Here is a 17,096-nt window from a genome sequence, read left to right as displayed (position 1 = left end):
AACTTTTTAGCACTCAGAGGACTCTCCACTCCGTACAAGACTCCTCTGTGCCTTACAAAGCCAGTTTGGGCTCAAAATGTGCGTAATTATAATAGGAGATTTGGGAGATACATTCAGTCTTTTGGACTGAGTGCGTTGCCAAGATAGATGTGCCTGTGTTTTCCCCACTGAAAATGGCAAAATGAGCATATTACATGAAAGAGGACCTATCAGGCTCATTTTCAGGTGCATACGTGTATTTTGGGTTTCATGTTTATATGCTTTAATGTTCAAAACAGACTTCATTTTTCTCATTGTGGCTGTGCAGCAGCGCCTCTTTTCACCATCTGTCTGAAACAGAGGAAAAGCCCAGTGTGCTCTGATTGGTCAGCTGGCTCACTCTGTTGTGATTGGTCAACCGAACCAAACTCTTCGGACTCCGCTCCAGCTCCACTCAATCTAGCTGTGTTTGAGGGCGTGCCAAACTAGCCGCTGGGCAGGTAATACGCATTTGTATTATTTGGTGACATCACCACGTTGCGGAAGAAAAGGCGAGACTTCAAGCGAGGCGTTTCAGGCAGTTCAGGAGCAGAATATCTGTGGGGGAGAGTAACTCCCTTTGGTGTGGACTTTGGGCTTTGTAACTTTGCAGACTTTTTACATGCACCGAAAACTATATAACACACTAAAGGAAAGGGGAAAAAACACAAAAGCAGAACACATCCTCTTTAACAAGTACAAAGTCCAATATCCCTGATTATTATAGTCATTTCCTTGGCAATTGTGAATCATAGTTATTAGGATGGAATGCAGTCATGGAAATAACAAATTAAAAAGTTTGAATACTAACAGAAAGGAGCTTCTTGTAGAAGGACAAAGCAGTGCTACTATGGTATAATTTCCTTTGTGCTATAATACCAGAGTCGTTGAGACCCCTGCTCCTGTGATGATCGTGATAATTCCGCTTTTCCGTTTGCACTTTGAGCTGATGTAGCTCTACCATGAATGCCTCACAAAAGAACAATATTTCACAGCAAGGTTGAGCAGGGCTCAGGTCAGCGTGGAGTATAATTTGGAGCGGTTGAAGGGCTGTCTAAAGGGCAGCTGCTTAATGAAGCGCTAACATGCTGATACTTGCAGGGCACCCATAGTTTTATCCACATGATGTGTACTACATAATATGTCTCAGAGGTTCATGGGGATGCTTTTGATCACCTGCGGTGCGCAGCCCCTGAGGAGATCACAGTGCAGCCACAGCTCTCAGATCCTCCTATATGTGTGGTGGTGGATAGCATGCCATTTGTTCAATTGCATCATACAAAGGGAATTAGTCCAGTCATAGCTGCACATTGTCTGCATCCGTGTGCCACTTTGATGTTTTATTTCCTCCTGACATTGTAGCCAATTTGAATGTGTACATATTTAAACATTGTTGTTTTGAACATTTCCCTCTCTGTGGTATCAGACCGCAATGCTAACAAACACCAAATCGTTGCAAGACTTCCTAATTTCATCACCTCACAATGTTTTGGCAGTTGTACATTGCGTTGCGTGAGACAGAGGTCATGGTTATAATGATGTAGCAGGTGATGTATTCTGGCTTGTCCAATAATAATGCAAGAAAATCCCAGTAAAGCAGGGTTCAGACCTGCCAGTCAGTGTGCCTTGGCAGGACCCCAAAAGTAGCATTAAAAAAGACACTTATACATTCTTAATGAAAATGAATATTAGATAAGCATTCCCATATACAATTTATGCAAAGCTACACTATTCTTGCACTGTGGCTCTTCAACTTCAAGCAGTCATGTTTAACTAAAGGGACTCCGCTACCCATGGGGTCCGTTCATTGTGCTTCTTCTCAGTACCAGCTCAGAGCTTCACTTCCACTCTCACTCCCTCAGGGATCGTGTCGGCCTGCAGTTTAGTCACCATATCTCTAATTGCCACTAAGGGAGCCTCCGACTCTCGTTGCTTGTTGCTCTGTACTAGACCCACAATGGACGTTTCCATGAGTAAATCCAACATTAGGGAATTAATTAGGCAGAGTACAATGGGTCATAAGAGTACTAACGACAGAATAACAAGGCACGGAGTCTTATTTGGTGCTCACCAGACGTAGCATACAACCGGGAAGATGCAGAATGCTAATTAGCTTTAGAGCTTAGCTGCGGCGTATTTTCATCTGTGACAATATTTTATGTGCAGGAATATTGTTCATGTTGTAAAGCTATACCCGTAGAGCATGTTGACATATTTTCAAAAGTGTGGCTGTTCAAGCATTTATATCCTCTCTGCTTTACTCATCATATACTACCAATGATGTAGGAGTTTTTGTATAAGATTCCTTAGACAGAGTTTTTATGGTCAGATTGTTAAAGCAGCAATAATTATTTTTTTTGCCATTTGAGGGCAGCAGAAGAAGCTGTAAATACAGCATTGGCATACTATCACCTTATTATTAGCAAACAGTTGGCTATTTACACATCCAGCAGACACTGAGGCACATTACATTGATTTGGAATCATCTTTCCAGCGGCTCGTCGATGTAAATCCAATATTCACTCTCCTTTTAGCTCTGTTTTGGTCTCCACCAGTAAATGATCCTATCTATTCACCAGCTAGTGGCTAACTTTGCCTGAGGGAAACTGCAGATGTGGGTGCTAATTCTCCCCTTTCACATTACACATAATCATTTGATCCATTTTTAATAGAAACATCTGTATAAATGCAACTTTAAAGAGGAAAACCATAAGTTTTCATAGGTTGTCAGCCCTCTACAGCACCAGGCGGCAAAAAAAATGGCAGAGGATTCAGAGTCTTCTTTGAGATGCAATCTTGTAGAACGGTGCTCATCGAACTCGCATTATGGATGTATCCACCTTGCTAGCTTAAATGGCAGGCATTCCTAATGAGTTATTATATTACCTATCCAAAACAAGATTCACTGTTTTGAATCATTTTTTTCCTGTAGTTGTTTCGACCATGCAAAGGCCACTAATATCGACCCTTGTCTGAAAGCAATTTCTGTTTCATCTCTTTTAGCTCTTTTGCTTGACTCAAATTGATGCTTTCTTTTACATTCGGTGCAGAAGATTGTGTTGACACCTGCTATTACTGGAAAAAGTTGAAAAGTTTATCCCTCACCTGGCAACGTTGTTGTGCTGTTGAAGTCAAGCTGCTTTTGCTTTCAGCTGCTTGTGACTCACCTGCTCCTTGCTCACCACGTCCGGGAAGCTTGAAATGATGGGAAATATGAGACCAATTATATTTTGTCATCTCTTTTGCTTCCCGTCTTGTCGCTATCTTCCGAGTACACCACCCTATTATTCATCACTGCATGCCGTGGCCACAGGAGAAAAGAAAAGTTCATTATTTAGATGACCAGCCGTGACAATTTGGCACTGGCATGCTTGTTTGCGTTTTCTTTTTTTTTTTGTACTGAAACCTAAACTCTTTTGCATCCCCACTTTTGCTTCTATTTATTACAGTGTATAAAAACAATGTACCAAAATAGTCATACATTCTGTCATTGTTTTACTTATGGATGTAATTATAGTGAAAATAAATGATTCCCCTTTTTGCTGGGGACCCCCCTGGAACCTCTTCAAGGACCCCTGAGGGTCCCCGGACCCTACTTTGAAAACCCCTGCCTTAGAGAACAAAAAAATTGCAATAATATTATATATTATTTTGTTTTCCACTTTCACTGAGTTAAATTTTAACTAACTTTAGTATTGATCATAGCTACCAAATATTACTAATTGTCTGAATATTAACCCTTTAAATGTAATTTTGTTTACATAATGCCACTGTTGTTTTTTATGAAAAAAAAACAACAACAACTCAAACACGAAAAAAAATAATTCAAATTCTGTATACTTAATGCTACTTTTTCACAGTCAGGGATATGTCAATAATTAGAAATAACATTGATTTTGATGCAGTGGAGTGCTCTATAATACAGCAGCAATGCCCCTGGTACAAACCAGGAAAATAGCGTGTATTTGCCCCAGAAAATTAATCAATCTGATGGAAAAATAGTAAAAACTAGACTTATTATAGGAGCTGACATTGAACTTCCAAAATTTGGAATGAAAAAAAAATAATCCCACTCTTGCCAGAATGAATGCCATTGGCAAAATGCATTAACGCATGCCCCTAGTGATGCATATGGACTAATTGTGACCTCTCATTCTAGATTTGGTGATGGCTACACAGTGATTGTGAGGGTCGGTGGCTCTCCTCCTGCATTGAAGCCAGTCGAGGACTTCGTCCAGCAGTCCTTTCCGGGCAGCGTCCTGAAGGAGAAGCATCACAACACACTGCAGTATCAGTTCCTGTACGTACAGGGAGCCTTGGCCAGCATCTTCAGCCAGTTCGCCATCCATCAGCAGAGGCTGGGTGTGGAAGACTACTCTGTGTCCCAGACTACACTTGATCAGGTAAGGCCCCAAAAAATATGAGAATGGGTTTTGCTTCAATTTAGATTTGAGGAGTGTACCCATATACTTCTATAACATTTGAAGCAAGTTGGTAATTTGCCTCAGGTCTACATTCTCTCTGCATCAGATGAGCTCATGACATTTCTAGAGGTGAATATACTGTCCATTTGATCAATATTCCATAGTATCATTCTCCAAGGTAAAGGTAAAATCAATCAACGGAAATCTCTTCATCTCCATCCATTGTCGCTACTATACAAAGCCAGCAATGCATTTATTCCAATCTCTCGATCATCTTCATCTCTACCATCAGAAATGGAAGCAATCTATTTGCAAAACACGTTCACAAACCAACACAGAGTCCACGTTTTTTTTACTTGTATAAATGCTTTTCCCAGATGTGGCTATGCATTGGGAACCTGGCAGGCTCTGAAAAGAGCAAAAACAAACCATGCACAACACAAGCAATTACACACTGGCTCCATAATGTGCAAAACATTTCCGCTTTGCCTTGGGTGTTGTTAGTCTAAATTGTGGAAACTAGATTATTTCCAAAGGTTTGTTCAAGGCACAGGGTTGGTGATGGCACATTTTCCTTTTATCAAAATCAGTGCTGCAGTGCATCTGTATCTAGTTGGGGAAAGTGAAAAAGTGGAGTCGAGCATGGAAGTTGTTAAATAATTTATTCTTGAGAGTAAAACATCACTTTGAGCTGGTTTCAGCTTGTACAGTAGCAGGAGATGCACAATTTGACTCCAAAATCTCACTTCTCATACGGGCAAAATGTAGTCTGCCTGTCGAGTATCCTGGGCCATGTTCTATTGTCCAAATGTAATTTTGTGGAGTGTCAGCTCAGTTTAACAGATCATTAGGTCACGAGTCAATGCCTGCAGCGTTTTAAGTGCTCTCGGTTAATGCAAGTCTGCTCAGTCCAGGATGAGATTTAAAGATCTATCATTGCCTACACGTTGTCCTCTCCCATTTAGGCTGTCAGACTGACCAATGAGGACTACACTGAGTTTGTGTAGCCAAGACAGTTCAGCCGCCAGGTCCCGGTATTGATCAAGAATCTGGGCTGAGGGTGTTTTTTAATATAAAAAGCTCCTCCAGCCAGTTGCGTTTTTTTTAGTTTTTTTTTAGCTGGAGCACCTGATTGGTGAGATAAACTGAGCCCTGCATGTTACGGGCTGGCTTCACCTTGTGTTTTCCAAATGGCCCCAGGGACCTGATGCAATCAGGCTCTCAGAGGCGAGTGTGTCTGGTCTTGCAAGCCCGCCATTAGCTCAGCAGCAGAAGACCAGGTGGGAGGTGAGGATGACCTCTGACGGGTCCAGACAGGTCATCGGTCCACTCCACCATGGATGTGAAGGAGTGATGAAGGGAGTTGTCTGTGCATTCATTTGTACTGCGGCACTGTTGCATTTCAATAAATCATGTATTATAGAAATGTTAAGCATTTCATTATCAACATGATCACATGTGGATAACCTCTACTTCAAGATGAAACCATCTTTTGCAGCATTATTTAAGTAGAATATGCCCTTTAGGGGGCAATTATACCACTAAGACAGGAGAGGGATTTATGAATTAAGCTAAACGCTTTAACTTTGCCTGGTTTACAGTCAGATTGGTTTCTTTATAAGGATTTTTAGCAAAATCCTGCTTCTACTTCACAGATCACAGGTGTTCCTCCAACCTTGCGTAATTTCCGATTTAACTTTTTTCGTCAACTCACCCCACATTCTGCACTGGTCAATATTTACCAGATAAAAGGCAGTAAATAAATCATACTTTGACCAAGAGGTCACAGTATTGAAACACAGAGGGGAGGACTGGAGAACCTGTGGAGACCCAGACTGTCACCTTTCAGCTGGTGATTTATAGAGAGGAGCCTTGACCTATAGTATAACACCAGACTTGCACTACAATTAATATTGATCCACACAGCCTGCAGCTCAGGCGTTAACACTGATGGCCAAGACGGCGCAGAGCAGATGGAGCATTTGAAAGGAAAATGTGACTTTCTAAACTGTCTTTTAGAAGCAGATTGTGTGGTGGGAATGTGAAGTATTTAGCTACTTTATGCGTGGACAAAGATCCACATTCAACCTTGCCACTACTGCACCACTGGAGCAGATTTAGTCGCATATTATATGTCTTAATTGTCACTTACACTTCTCTGTATTCTTATGTTTAAAAATCAAATGTTCTCCAATATATTTTGCAAACATTTTAGTTTCATTACACACAATATGATACAAATAATGTAATCTCTTAAGAAACACTTATACCCTTCTCAGAATTAATGTAACACAAAACTGTCCAGTCTATTACTGTATTAAATAGATTAAATAATAGTCTTATTTGAATCCCTTCTCCTCCATTAGAAGCTAACATGCTCTCACACACTGAGTATTATATAGGTCATTTTTACAGTCCATCCAATTAGCTCTTAATCATAGTAAAATTAGATGCAGCCCTAATATAGATGCCTAAATAATACATTTTCAAGGAAAAAAATGAATTATAAAAATATCAATTATGGGTTAATTATATAGTGTAATGATGCTTCCTAGTCAATGTGAATGTCTTTTGATGATTTAAGTATTTATAAAAGCATTTGACTACATGTATAATGCATCAGTTGCAACTTTAAAAGTAAAAAAAAAAGGAAATATATGAATTATTTAGTAGTTTTCTGTAAAATAATACTTAAAGTTGCACCAGTCAAGATTTGTATATTAAAAAAAAATGTGTCAAATGACTATGTTTAATGTGGAAAAGGGTTGCTCGTTGTAACAAACCCACAGATAATTATCAGCCAATCTGCTGTTGCCCTCTGCTATATGGAGCGTTTGTGTCTTTCAGCTCATTGTTTTGGGTTTACTTTACTATTTAGGTTCACTCTCAGTGCTAAAGAGCCAGATATTCCTCTTGGGAGTGTGTGGAGACCATTACAATTACTGAATATTGGATTACATTGGTGTCCAGGTGTCCAAATAAATAATATTTTTGCTCCATATTTGCATGTGAAAATGCAACCGTTTGCTAACATATTTGCATTTTCTAATGTTTAAGGTGATGAGTTGTATTTACAGATTGTTGCACTGCCCCCAAATTACAAAAAAATATATATTATCACAGGTTTAATTTGCGCATAATAAACTAAATTCCTAATAAATTATGCTTAATGGAATTCAAAGCATGTATTCATGCCTTATAATTCATAGTGCAGTCGTTTTGTCCACTCTAAGACTACAGCAAGATCTTCCACTGCTAACGAACATTTCAAGATTGTCTCATGGCAGAGCATGGGCATGTGGATGGCATGTATGTAAAAAAAAATATATCCTTTTAACATTTTGCAAGGACTCCTTTGATATACGGGAGAGGTTAATTGGGTGATTCATTTCTGTCCCCTCCTCTGTTCTGCCTCGACAGGCATCAAATAAACACCCAAATGTAGCCTCTGCAATGTAATTAATGCCTGTATCCATCTGCTATTAAGAAAATGCCACTCAGCGGCACTGGTGCGTGACGTTCAGGTCATGAATGGATGGTTGGCTAAATACAGAAAGTGTACATTATGAGGAAAGTCACATCACAAAGCATGGGATGGATTAACCATGGTCGTCTCAGTCAAGAAACGCTGTCATCTGCACCACTGAAGCACTTTCTTTTAGCGTACTAGGATTCTTATAGAAAGTTAAATACAAACCGTGCTTAGATATTCTTTTGCAAAACTATAAAGCCTTGACTCTGAATATGAAATGTGGTGCATGCCTCAGCACATCAAGCCAATATCAGCCAGTGGCAGGGTCAGAGGCCGAGAGAGAGACGGGCGGAGGCTGTATTTGTTGCTACTGTCATTCTTATCCTCTTACACATTCTCCCCTGATAAGATGCCTTGACAACTGTGACCTTGATACACACTGCTGATGGTCTGACATCACACACACAGAAGCAAACTTTAGCCTCAGGCGTTCTGCAGGCATAGCTTACGCCTCAGTAAAGAGGTAGTCTGCTGTTTTACTTGTTATACACCCAACTAGCAACCGGATTTGCGAGCTTTGAGGTCAGGAAGCTTTACATAGGTAGGTACGGAATCTCAATATAATGATGGCTGAAAGAACAGTGTTTTTATTTGTCTGAATAAAACATTTTGCTTTGGAGATACAGTATATGAAGTGGCAAAAGCCTGTTTTACCTTGGAGAGAACAAAGGATCCTAATCCGCTCTTGGAGAATTACAAATTCTTACTGGAAGCGTAACAATTTGATTCCGTGAAATCCCTAGTTTAAACAATCTGACTCCTTAGTAAAAAAAAACTGGGTCAGGATATTGAAAGAGCAGAATTTGCCACCGCTCATTACTACCGCCAAGCTGCCCTTGAGCAAGGCATTTAACTCCCAACTGTTTCAGCTGTTCAGCTCCTCTGAGGCCAACAAATACAGTAAGGCTTTGTCTGTACTGGGTTGCTTCTAAGAGTGACTTAGGAGCAGTGTTTTCCAGGAAACGAGTGTTCGTTCTCCGTAAGCCTATCCTAGATGAAGAGAAAAGAAAAGAGTAATTTAGGAATTATCAGCTGTAATAACACTATAGGTTTTCTTAAGGGAGTAGAACCATAATATTAAGGTTGTGAGTAGAACTTTACGTGATGATCATGACTTAAAATAGTGCACTCAACATGTACTTTACAATCATATGGTCCCATATTAAAGGAATAATACATTTTGGGAAACTTTCTTGCAGAAAGTTAGATGAGAAGATCGATACCATTATCATCAGTGTTCATTTCGTTAACTTAAACTATGACCAAATGTGTTCGTCAACCACCTTTTTATAAGACGAGACAATGGCACCGACGTCATTAAACACTAACGGTGACGATATCAAACGCGCAATATCATTGACGAAAAAAGACAAGATTAAAATGTAGGTTAAAAACATATAAACTTCTCCAAAATCGATCTTTATTTTTGTCACCTTCCACCTTCTCTTCCCTTCACTCTCACTCTCTCTATCTCAAACACACACACACAATGCGCTCTGGCGGCGGCGCTCAGTCCGTCTCTGTCCTTCTTGTCTCACACCTCATTCCTGACAATTGTGCTACTATAATGCATAAAGTTGTCAGTTTGGAGGTCGGGTTCAGGTGGTTGAGTAACACATATTTTTATTGTACATGTTGGGCTGGCGGATCGGCTCTCACAATGGACCAGTGGGTGCGACTGAACCGCACATCATTAATGAGCGCCATCGCGACTCGAACTAACTGCAAAACTGTATTCTTAATCATTCAACCTGTGTTTTTCATCAGATAATGATAAAATACAATTTTACATGAAGTAAGTTTGACTAAAATGACAATATAATCTGATGACTAAACAGAATTAGCCTAGCTTAGCATAAAGACTGGAAGCGGGGGGAAACAGCTAGCCCAGTTCTGTCCAAAGTTCAAAAGTCTGCCTACCAGCACCACTAAAATGTACTACTTTATATTTGTATATCTTGTTTGTTTATTCAGTACACAAATATACATTTTATTGTTAGTTTTAGAGGGAAATAAATGTGTGTTTCTCAAAATGTCTAACTATTTTTAAAGATTAATGAATAATCTATAAATGAATACAGCCTATTGCAAGAACAATGGAAATGCATCCTGTCCAACAAGATATTACACGATAATGACTCCGTAAATACATCAGCGTAATTGGCAACCCTCTTCATTTATTCAGAAAACGGAATTTACGAATGTTGGACTTCTTCTCTTTATCATTAACATTAAATTATAAAGCTACATATTATACAAATTGGCTAATTAAAAAACAGAAGATCATTATTACCCTGACTTCATTATCTGAGCTTCTCAAAAACAGAAGCCTGAAAGGACACTATTGTTTATACTCTTGCACATGTGTTTACTCTCTATCCCATTTCATTTATTGGCGATGTAGCTATGAAAAAGGATTTAATTCACGGGGAGTCTGAGTAGTTTCTGATGGAATTGGTCTGCATGATTTTCTTATTTATTTTTCTTCCATTGATATTTTAAATACAATCTAGTAATTCACATAACCTTTTATGGTCACGCAGCCTTTAAATGAAAAAGCAATGCTCTTATCATTTTATATGATCCTCTTTGTTGCTTTTTCCTGTGGAGTAAAAACAATCTTTGTGTAGCTTTATCACAACAGACAGCTAATGCTAAGAGAATAAAAAGCCTGGAGTACAGCGATGTTTACAGCACAATGAAATACACACAGCTTTTTTATGAACGCCGTCGGATTGATTTCTTCTGACATTAAATGGGCGTCACAGAGAGAAGAATGATTGTTTTATTCTCTTTCTCAGCTGGTCAAAGATGTCAAACTGACATTCACTGTGTGGGGCTAGACGCTTACTTGATGCTTCATAGCCCTTGTCTGGCAACTCATTCGCATGCGCCCCGTTGTCTGTGCCGCTATTTCTGTTTGTTTTAGAGGCTGAGGGGTGGAGAGCAAAAATGAGATGGGTAGAGAAATGTCCACAGGCCCTTCAGTACTCTGTGTATTATAAGATTTTTATCCTGCATTTGCCTTTAAGGACCTTCTTCTCCTCATTGCTATTCCAGGTCTTTGTGAACTTTGCGAGGCACCAGCACACGGAGGATGACTCTCAGGCCCACGACAACGCAGTGGACACTTCAGACGAGCTGCCATTGGAGTCTTTGAAGACCTCCCAAGAAGCGGAGCAGGTGTAACGCACTTTACGACACACTGCACTTACAGTGAGAGAGCAGTAAACCGTAACCGAGTTGGAATGGGTGGGATTTGCACCGGCAGAATGATTGGCTCAAACTTTTTGAACAGACTTGTTCGGGTCTCCTAGCACACCAATGCCTGGTTTGTGTCAATAATGACATGTCATTATTTTTTTGTTGTCCTCCATAGCCATTTCTACCCAAGCTCAACCATCTCTAACATAACTAATCTTAAATCTTCAGTGACAGTGAGGGTACACTGCAAAAATAAGCTTATCAAATTGTCTCTGTCTGTAATCAAATCCTAAAAAAACATGACCAGTGTGTAACATTTAGGGGTTCTATTGGCGGAAATTAAATATAATATTAATAGTTATGTTTTCTTTAGTGTATATTCACCCGAAAATAAGAATCATTGTGTTTTTTCTACCTTAGAATGAGCCGTTTATATCTACATAGGGAGCGGGTCCACTTCACGAAGCCGGCCACCATGTGTCAACAGTAGCTCAGAACGGACAAACCAAACACTGTGTTAACTGTTCCTGCTTGGGCCGGCGTCGATAACGTTACTCGCTCCGGAATTAAGTCACTCCTCCTCTCAGCCGCTGGGAAACCTCTGTTGGTCTTGAGGAGCTGCATCATTTATTTCTGCACAAACTGCTCACTTGTTCGCTCACACACATTTGCCATCGCTCTCTCTCTCTTGCTTCATCACTCAATTCCAACATTCACCCTAACTGGCTCTGCTATTCTCCAAATGACCTACGCTACTCTTACAACAACTGGCTCTAGAGAGGGCCATTCTCGTTTTCACTTTCGGCCACCGTAGTTCTCCTACACGCTTGGCACACGGGAGAGGTTTCAATTCGTTGCAATCCTGAACATCACAGACAGATGCCACCAGATGTTACACACTGTACCTTTAAAACAAGTAAGAATATTTCAACTAGAATCAGGACAAATCAAACTGTCTTGAAAAAAGGCTGAAACATTCTTACTGCATTGGCATATTTTTTCAGTAAACATTAAGGACTAAATTACAGACAGAAATGAGTTGATAACAAGGAGATCTTCGTGTACAACCATGTGGTTGAAGCCATTTTGGCATGTCATTGCAGGGTAAACACAGGTGTAATTGATAAAATGAATTATGGTCCCGTTCTATTTAGTATCACAGCCATTCCAGTGAGCCAGCACGCACAACACCATGGCGCTAGCCCACCTAACTGGAACAGGGCCATAATTAATGTTATTAATTAGACCTGTGTTCACCCTGCTATGCTGTGAAAAGGAACTATACTGTATTTCACGAAGGTTCAACAACTGACGCCAATGACAACGCCAGTTTGATTTTGTTTGGATTATATCGCTGACCTAAGCATAACGTAGGAGAGTGTAAAGACCAAATGATCCTCTGAAAGCATCGTACGTTGCACTGAATTAGGATACATCAGGACTGAACTTCAAATTTCGTTATATTTGAGATTTGTTTACATTTGCTGTTGGTTATAATGGTGATATGTTGCTCTGTAAAAACTGTATAAAAGAGAGAAGCGTGCCCTGATGTGTTAAGGTGGGTGTGATCAGGTCAGATATTGGGCTCACTACTGCAAAAATCACTTATGTTGATATTTACAGACATATCAATGACTATTATAAGAATAGTCGGTCCCAAAAACACATTAAACCACAGTTATTTCCTACCTCACATTGTGATTCGCTGACAGGCACTTTAATGAGGGGCATTGATAAGGAATGAATAATAACAACTCTGTCAGATGTGCAGGCTTTGAATGAATCAGCTGTAGCTGGTGTTTAATGAAAGACATCGAGGCTACAGCCGTGGGACAATGCAGAGTCAGTCAGAGTCAACCAGCTGTCAAACATGTTGGGTCTGCAAGGAAGACAACACATCCCATGAGTGCACCAGCCACAGCTTACAGACAGCTTCTATTCAGAGTCTTTGTGAATGTAACTGGACATTTCTCTGAGAATATCTAATGAATGTATGAGCAACAGCAGATTTATATTTTATGAGATTTTTTATGCATTTTCTGGTGAAATCTATTTAATTTATCACTTCTTCTTCGCAGAATCTAAATGAACTGAGAGTTTTTTGTCATAGGGCATGCAGGTGTTGGCCCCGGTGTTATAATCTATGACCACCAGAGACCCGGGTCAATATCACAGAATATAGCACTCGCTTCCTGCACAGAGCTCTGCAGTTACAATGAATACACTTTGTCACAACGTGCCTTTTAAACAACCAGGTTTGGAAACCCGTTGACCATCAATGGGTCCTAGATAACAGCGTGCCTTATTTACAATGTTAAGATGTGTAAACTATGTTATATTATGCAAGTATATAGACTATTTTATTATAACTGTTTGTGATTGATTGCTAAGCCGCCCTCTTAAAGTTCCCATAAAATCAAAATAGATGTTAAAGTGTTTTTTATCACATATATATCGCCCTGGTCGTCACAATTACAAGAATGTTATTTTGTAGATATTCTGGTATTTTGGAGTTAGTCATTTCCTGGAAAACAATTAAAAAATGTTGATGCCTGCATTCGAGGGTGTATCCTAATTTTGCGTCCAATCATGAATGGATAATAATATATTGGTATCCATCAGTTCATATCAAAATGAGCCTGTGTCTCTTTGGATCTCGGCTCACATATGTACGGCCTCACTCCAAAAAACTACTTCTTCGTGGTCGTCTTCTTCCTCCATTTCATCCCTGTCCAATTCGTCTGTAAAATCCACCCCCATAGGCGATTGTGGCGTCGAGAAGACTCCATGTTGAGCTGTCGATCGAAAAGTTGGCGAGGGGGCGTAATGCACATTGAGCGCTATTGGCTACTGTAAACGCCAATCAATATACGCTACAAGTCCCTCCCTAGCTTTCAGGAATGCTTTTACAGGAAACACGTAAATATGCGGTTTCATGGGAACTTTAAGTTACTGCTGCTACTCTTATCAAGTTTACCATTTAGATATATATATATATATATATATATATATATATAGTTTACAGTAACGTTTGCAAATGTACCAACAAAACAAAACATGTTTTTAAACTGGCCTTTCTGTCATTCATTTTTGAGTTAAATTACACAACAAAGCTGTAATATGTACATATTGTATTGCAAATTTTGGACAAACAAAATCTAAAAGTGTAAAATGGTCTATACTCAGGAATGTTTCATGTGCAATCTTGACTCAGGAACTCAAAATCTACATGTAAATGTGAAGAATTATTCATAGCGAGATGCTTTTCAACACTCCATTCTGCACTGTACAACACTGAGAGATTGTAAGTGTCCTAACGATGATTAAAAAACCTGAAAGCTCTTTTCTTATGCTGCTTACATTACTTGGCACTTACTTCAGGATGTAAATACTTCACTTCACCCCCTCGCAGGCGCTCCGGTTGACTTTGAGAGCTCGACATAATTTGTATGCTGTGTTAAGTCCTCGCATTACTATCATGCCCGTTGTACCGAATATTGCTTCATGCCAAGACGAATGATCAAACATTTGCACAAATTGTAATGTGACTCTGACTGTACTGTTTACACATTGCTGTATTTGATTCATCGGATCACAGTTTGAAAGTCTCTTTAATTCAACTTTCTTGCTGCTGTTTTATTGTCACGTCCCTTTCACTCCTTCATGTCTTTCAATTTGAGTGTAGTGTTAAGTTGCAGGCTCACATTTGCCGAGTCCCTCGCACGTCCATCCTTTAACTGAGACCATGGGATGTCAGAATAGCGATTGCACCAGAGTGGGTAAGGCATTTTATTTCGCATTTACTGGAGTGGGAGAGACATTTTGTCTGCCAGATGCCTGCGAATGAATTCATTTTCTTGTCAAACTACCGCACAGACATTTTTAGTGTGGTTCTTTTTATTTATTTTCCCTCTTTCTCCCCAGCAAACTCAAAGCTAGCATGCCTTAAGGTTAAACCAATTGTTTTCTCAATTTTATTTCTATATCACAAAAATATGTAGCTCTTGTTTTGGAACAGCCTGCCCTCCAATAATTCATGAAGACATGTTTATGTAATTCTAAAAAAAAACATTTCCAATACCAATTTCCTGTTTTTTTCCCATCTGGATTAGACGGTCTAAGCTCGACTGATCTATTTAAGTGTGTGCTCTACTTTTCAGTCTAAATTATAGAGATACATGTATATGGATTTTCTGTTTTCTCCCTCAGCAAATGTATTTGTTTGTTTTTGTTTGTGAGTGGCAGTCAGATGAAGATGAGGATGGCTGCAATACTCTGCAAGCTTCTGTGTTTGTCTTCATGGCCTGCAGACACATCTGGAAAAAAAAAGATCCATGATGACTTGCAGACATAGTTTGATTATTCTATTTCGGTAGGTAAGTTAATATCTTACCCAGGGTGTCACGATGTGCAAGATGTATAAAGCTCCAATCTGAATGTAAAGACATATTGAGTGTGATATTAATTGTGTGATATAAATACACTTAATTACTTATGCAATAGGTTATATATACAATATAATTATACGGTATATAAGGGGTGGGAATCACCAGAGGCCCCACGATACAATATTATAAGAAGAATTAAGTCATTTATTGAGATTTCAACATTTTTGTGTCAATTGCACGAGTATTGCAATTTGTTACTTTTTTCAACTGCAAATTATTCAATATGTAAACATCTGTTTTATCTAATAAGATACAGTTTTCACTCTATTCATCTCAGAGTTTTCATTCTCATATCTTGAGATCAGAGGTCAAGGGACCCCTTTGAAAATGGCCATGCCAGTTTTTCCTCACCAAAATTTAGCGTGACTTTGGAGCGTTATTTAGTGTTCTTCCTGACAAGCTAACATGACACGGTACCAATTGATTCCTTTTGTTTTTTAGTTTTCTATGATACCAGTATCTTCAATACTACAACCTCTGAAAGACAGAATAGCGGTCGTCTGTTTGTTAAGAGGTTAATAGTTTATATAATAAAAGATCAATACTTGGCGTCCGCTTATCGATATTGCCATGCAAAATATCGCAATACTATGTTGTATCGATTTTTTTCCCCCATCCTTACTGTATAAGCAATATAATTCTTTTAGTGAAGAGCTGATATAAGTGGGTCATTAGCTGTCTTTAAGAATTAGCAAATCCTTTGATTATTCCTGTGAGCTTTAATGACTCTAATATGATCACTGTAGTTCTTCCCTCAAATCCACATCCTCATGTTTCTTGAGTATCTTCAGTTAATGTTTGGGCTTTCTGCATGTATCACACCTCCTGTCTTTCTTTGCTCATTAGAAACGCCGAGCTCTGGGGCACGCTGCCAGAGGCAATCAGTCAGGTGGGAACTTCACAGCGGCGATAAAACGCGTGTCTTAAGGTAAGATTACTTGTCACATTCTGCCATTATTCCCTCGCACTTTTCGTCCCTGTGTAATACGGCGGAGGTTTACGAGCAGAGGTTATATTACAGAGCAGGAGGTGTGCAGGCTCTTAATTCGTTAGAGCCATTGATTCTCTGAATGTTTCTTTAGTATATATATATTTAAACATGCAGAGCCAGGTCTGGTTTTCCCCATGTAGTCCAAACTATTACAGGCTTTTCATTAAATGTTTATTTAGTTGTCCTTCTCCAACATGGTGACCATTTTTAACAGAAAATGCCCTCTTTCTGTGCAGAAGTAAACATTATTATTTGGTGTGAAATGATAGAGGGTGGGGAAATGCACCCAGGAACACACATAAAAAGGTATTTTCCATTTCAAAGAATTGAATGCTGCAGCAGAGTGAAGTCTGTCATTGTTTCTCTGGCTGTGCATCCTCGTCTTTCATCAGTATTTTTTGTTGGCTTCGATTTAGTTTATTTCACAACAACCACATATTACACCGACGATGTGATTTTATAGCTCATACTGTGCATAC

The 17,096-nt window shown here is 39.3% G+C and overlaps 1 protein-coding gene across 1 annotated transcript in view; it reads left to right on the top strand.

The window, feature by feature from the left end:
* Nucleotides 1-14,520, top strand: part of LOC119482014 (phospholipid-transporting ATPase ABCA1-like) — a 191,122-nt gene extending 176,602 nt beyond the window's left edge. Inside the window, exons 51-52 of the mRNA XM_037759373.1 lie at nt 4,178-4,421; nt 11,035-14,520. Coding sequence (XP_037615301.1) covers nt 4,178-4,421; nt 11,035-11,163 — 373 coding nt within the window. The 3' untranslated portion in view covers nt 11,164-14,520. The remainder of the gene's footprint in view (nt 1-4,177; nt 4,422-11,034) is intronic.
* The last annotated feature ends 2,576 nt before the right edge of the window (nt 14,521-17,096 follow it).

This window comes from Sebastes umbrosus, chromosome 22 (genome assembly GCF_015220745.1).
Source record: "Sebastes umbrosus isolate fSebUmb1 chromosome 22, fSebUmb1.pri, whole genome shotgun sequence".
In the NCBI taxonomy this organism is placed as follows: Eukaryota; Metazoa; Chordata; class Actinopteri; order Perciformes; family Sebastidae; genus Sebastes; species Sebastes umbrosus.
The sequence above is the reverse complement of the archived record's forward strand: the minus strand, read 5'-3'. Positions and strand labels throughout refer to the sequence as shown.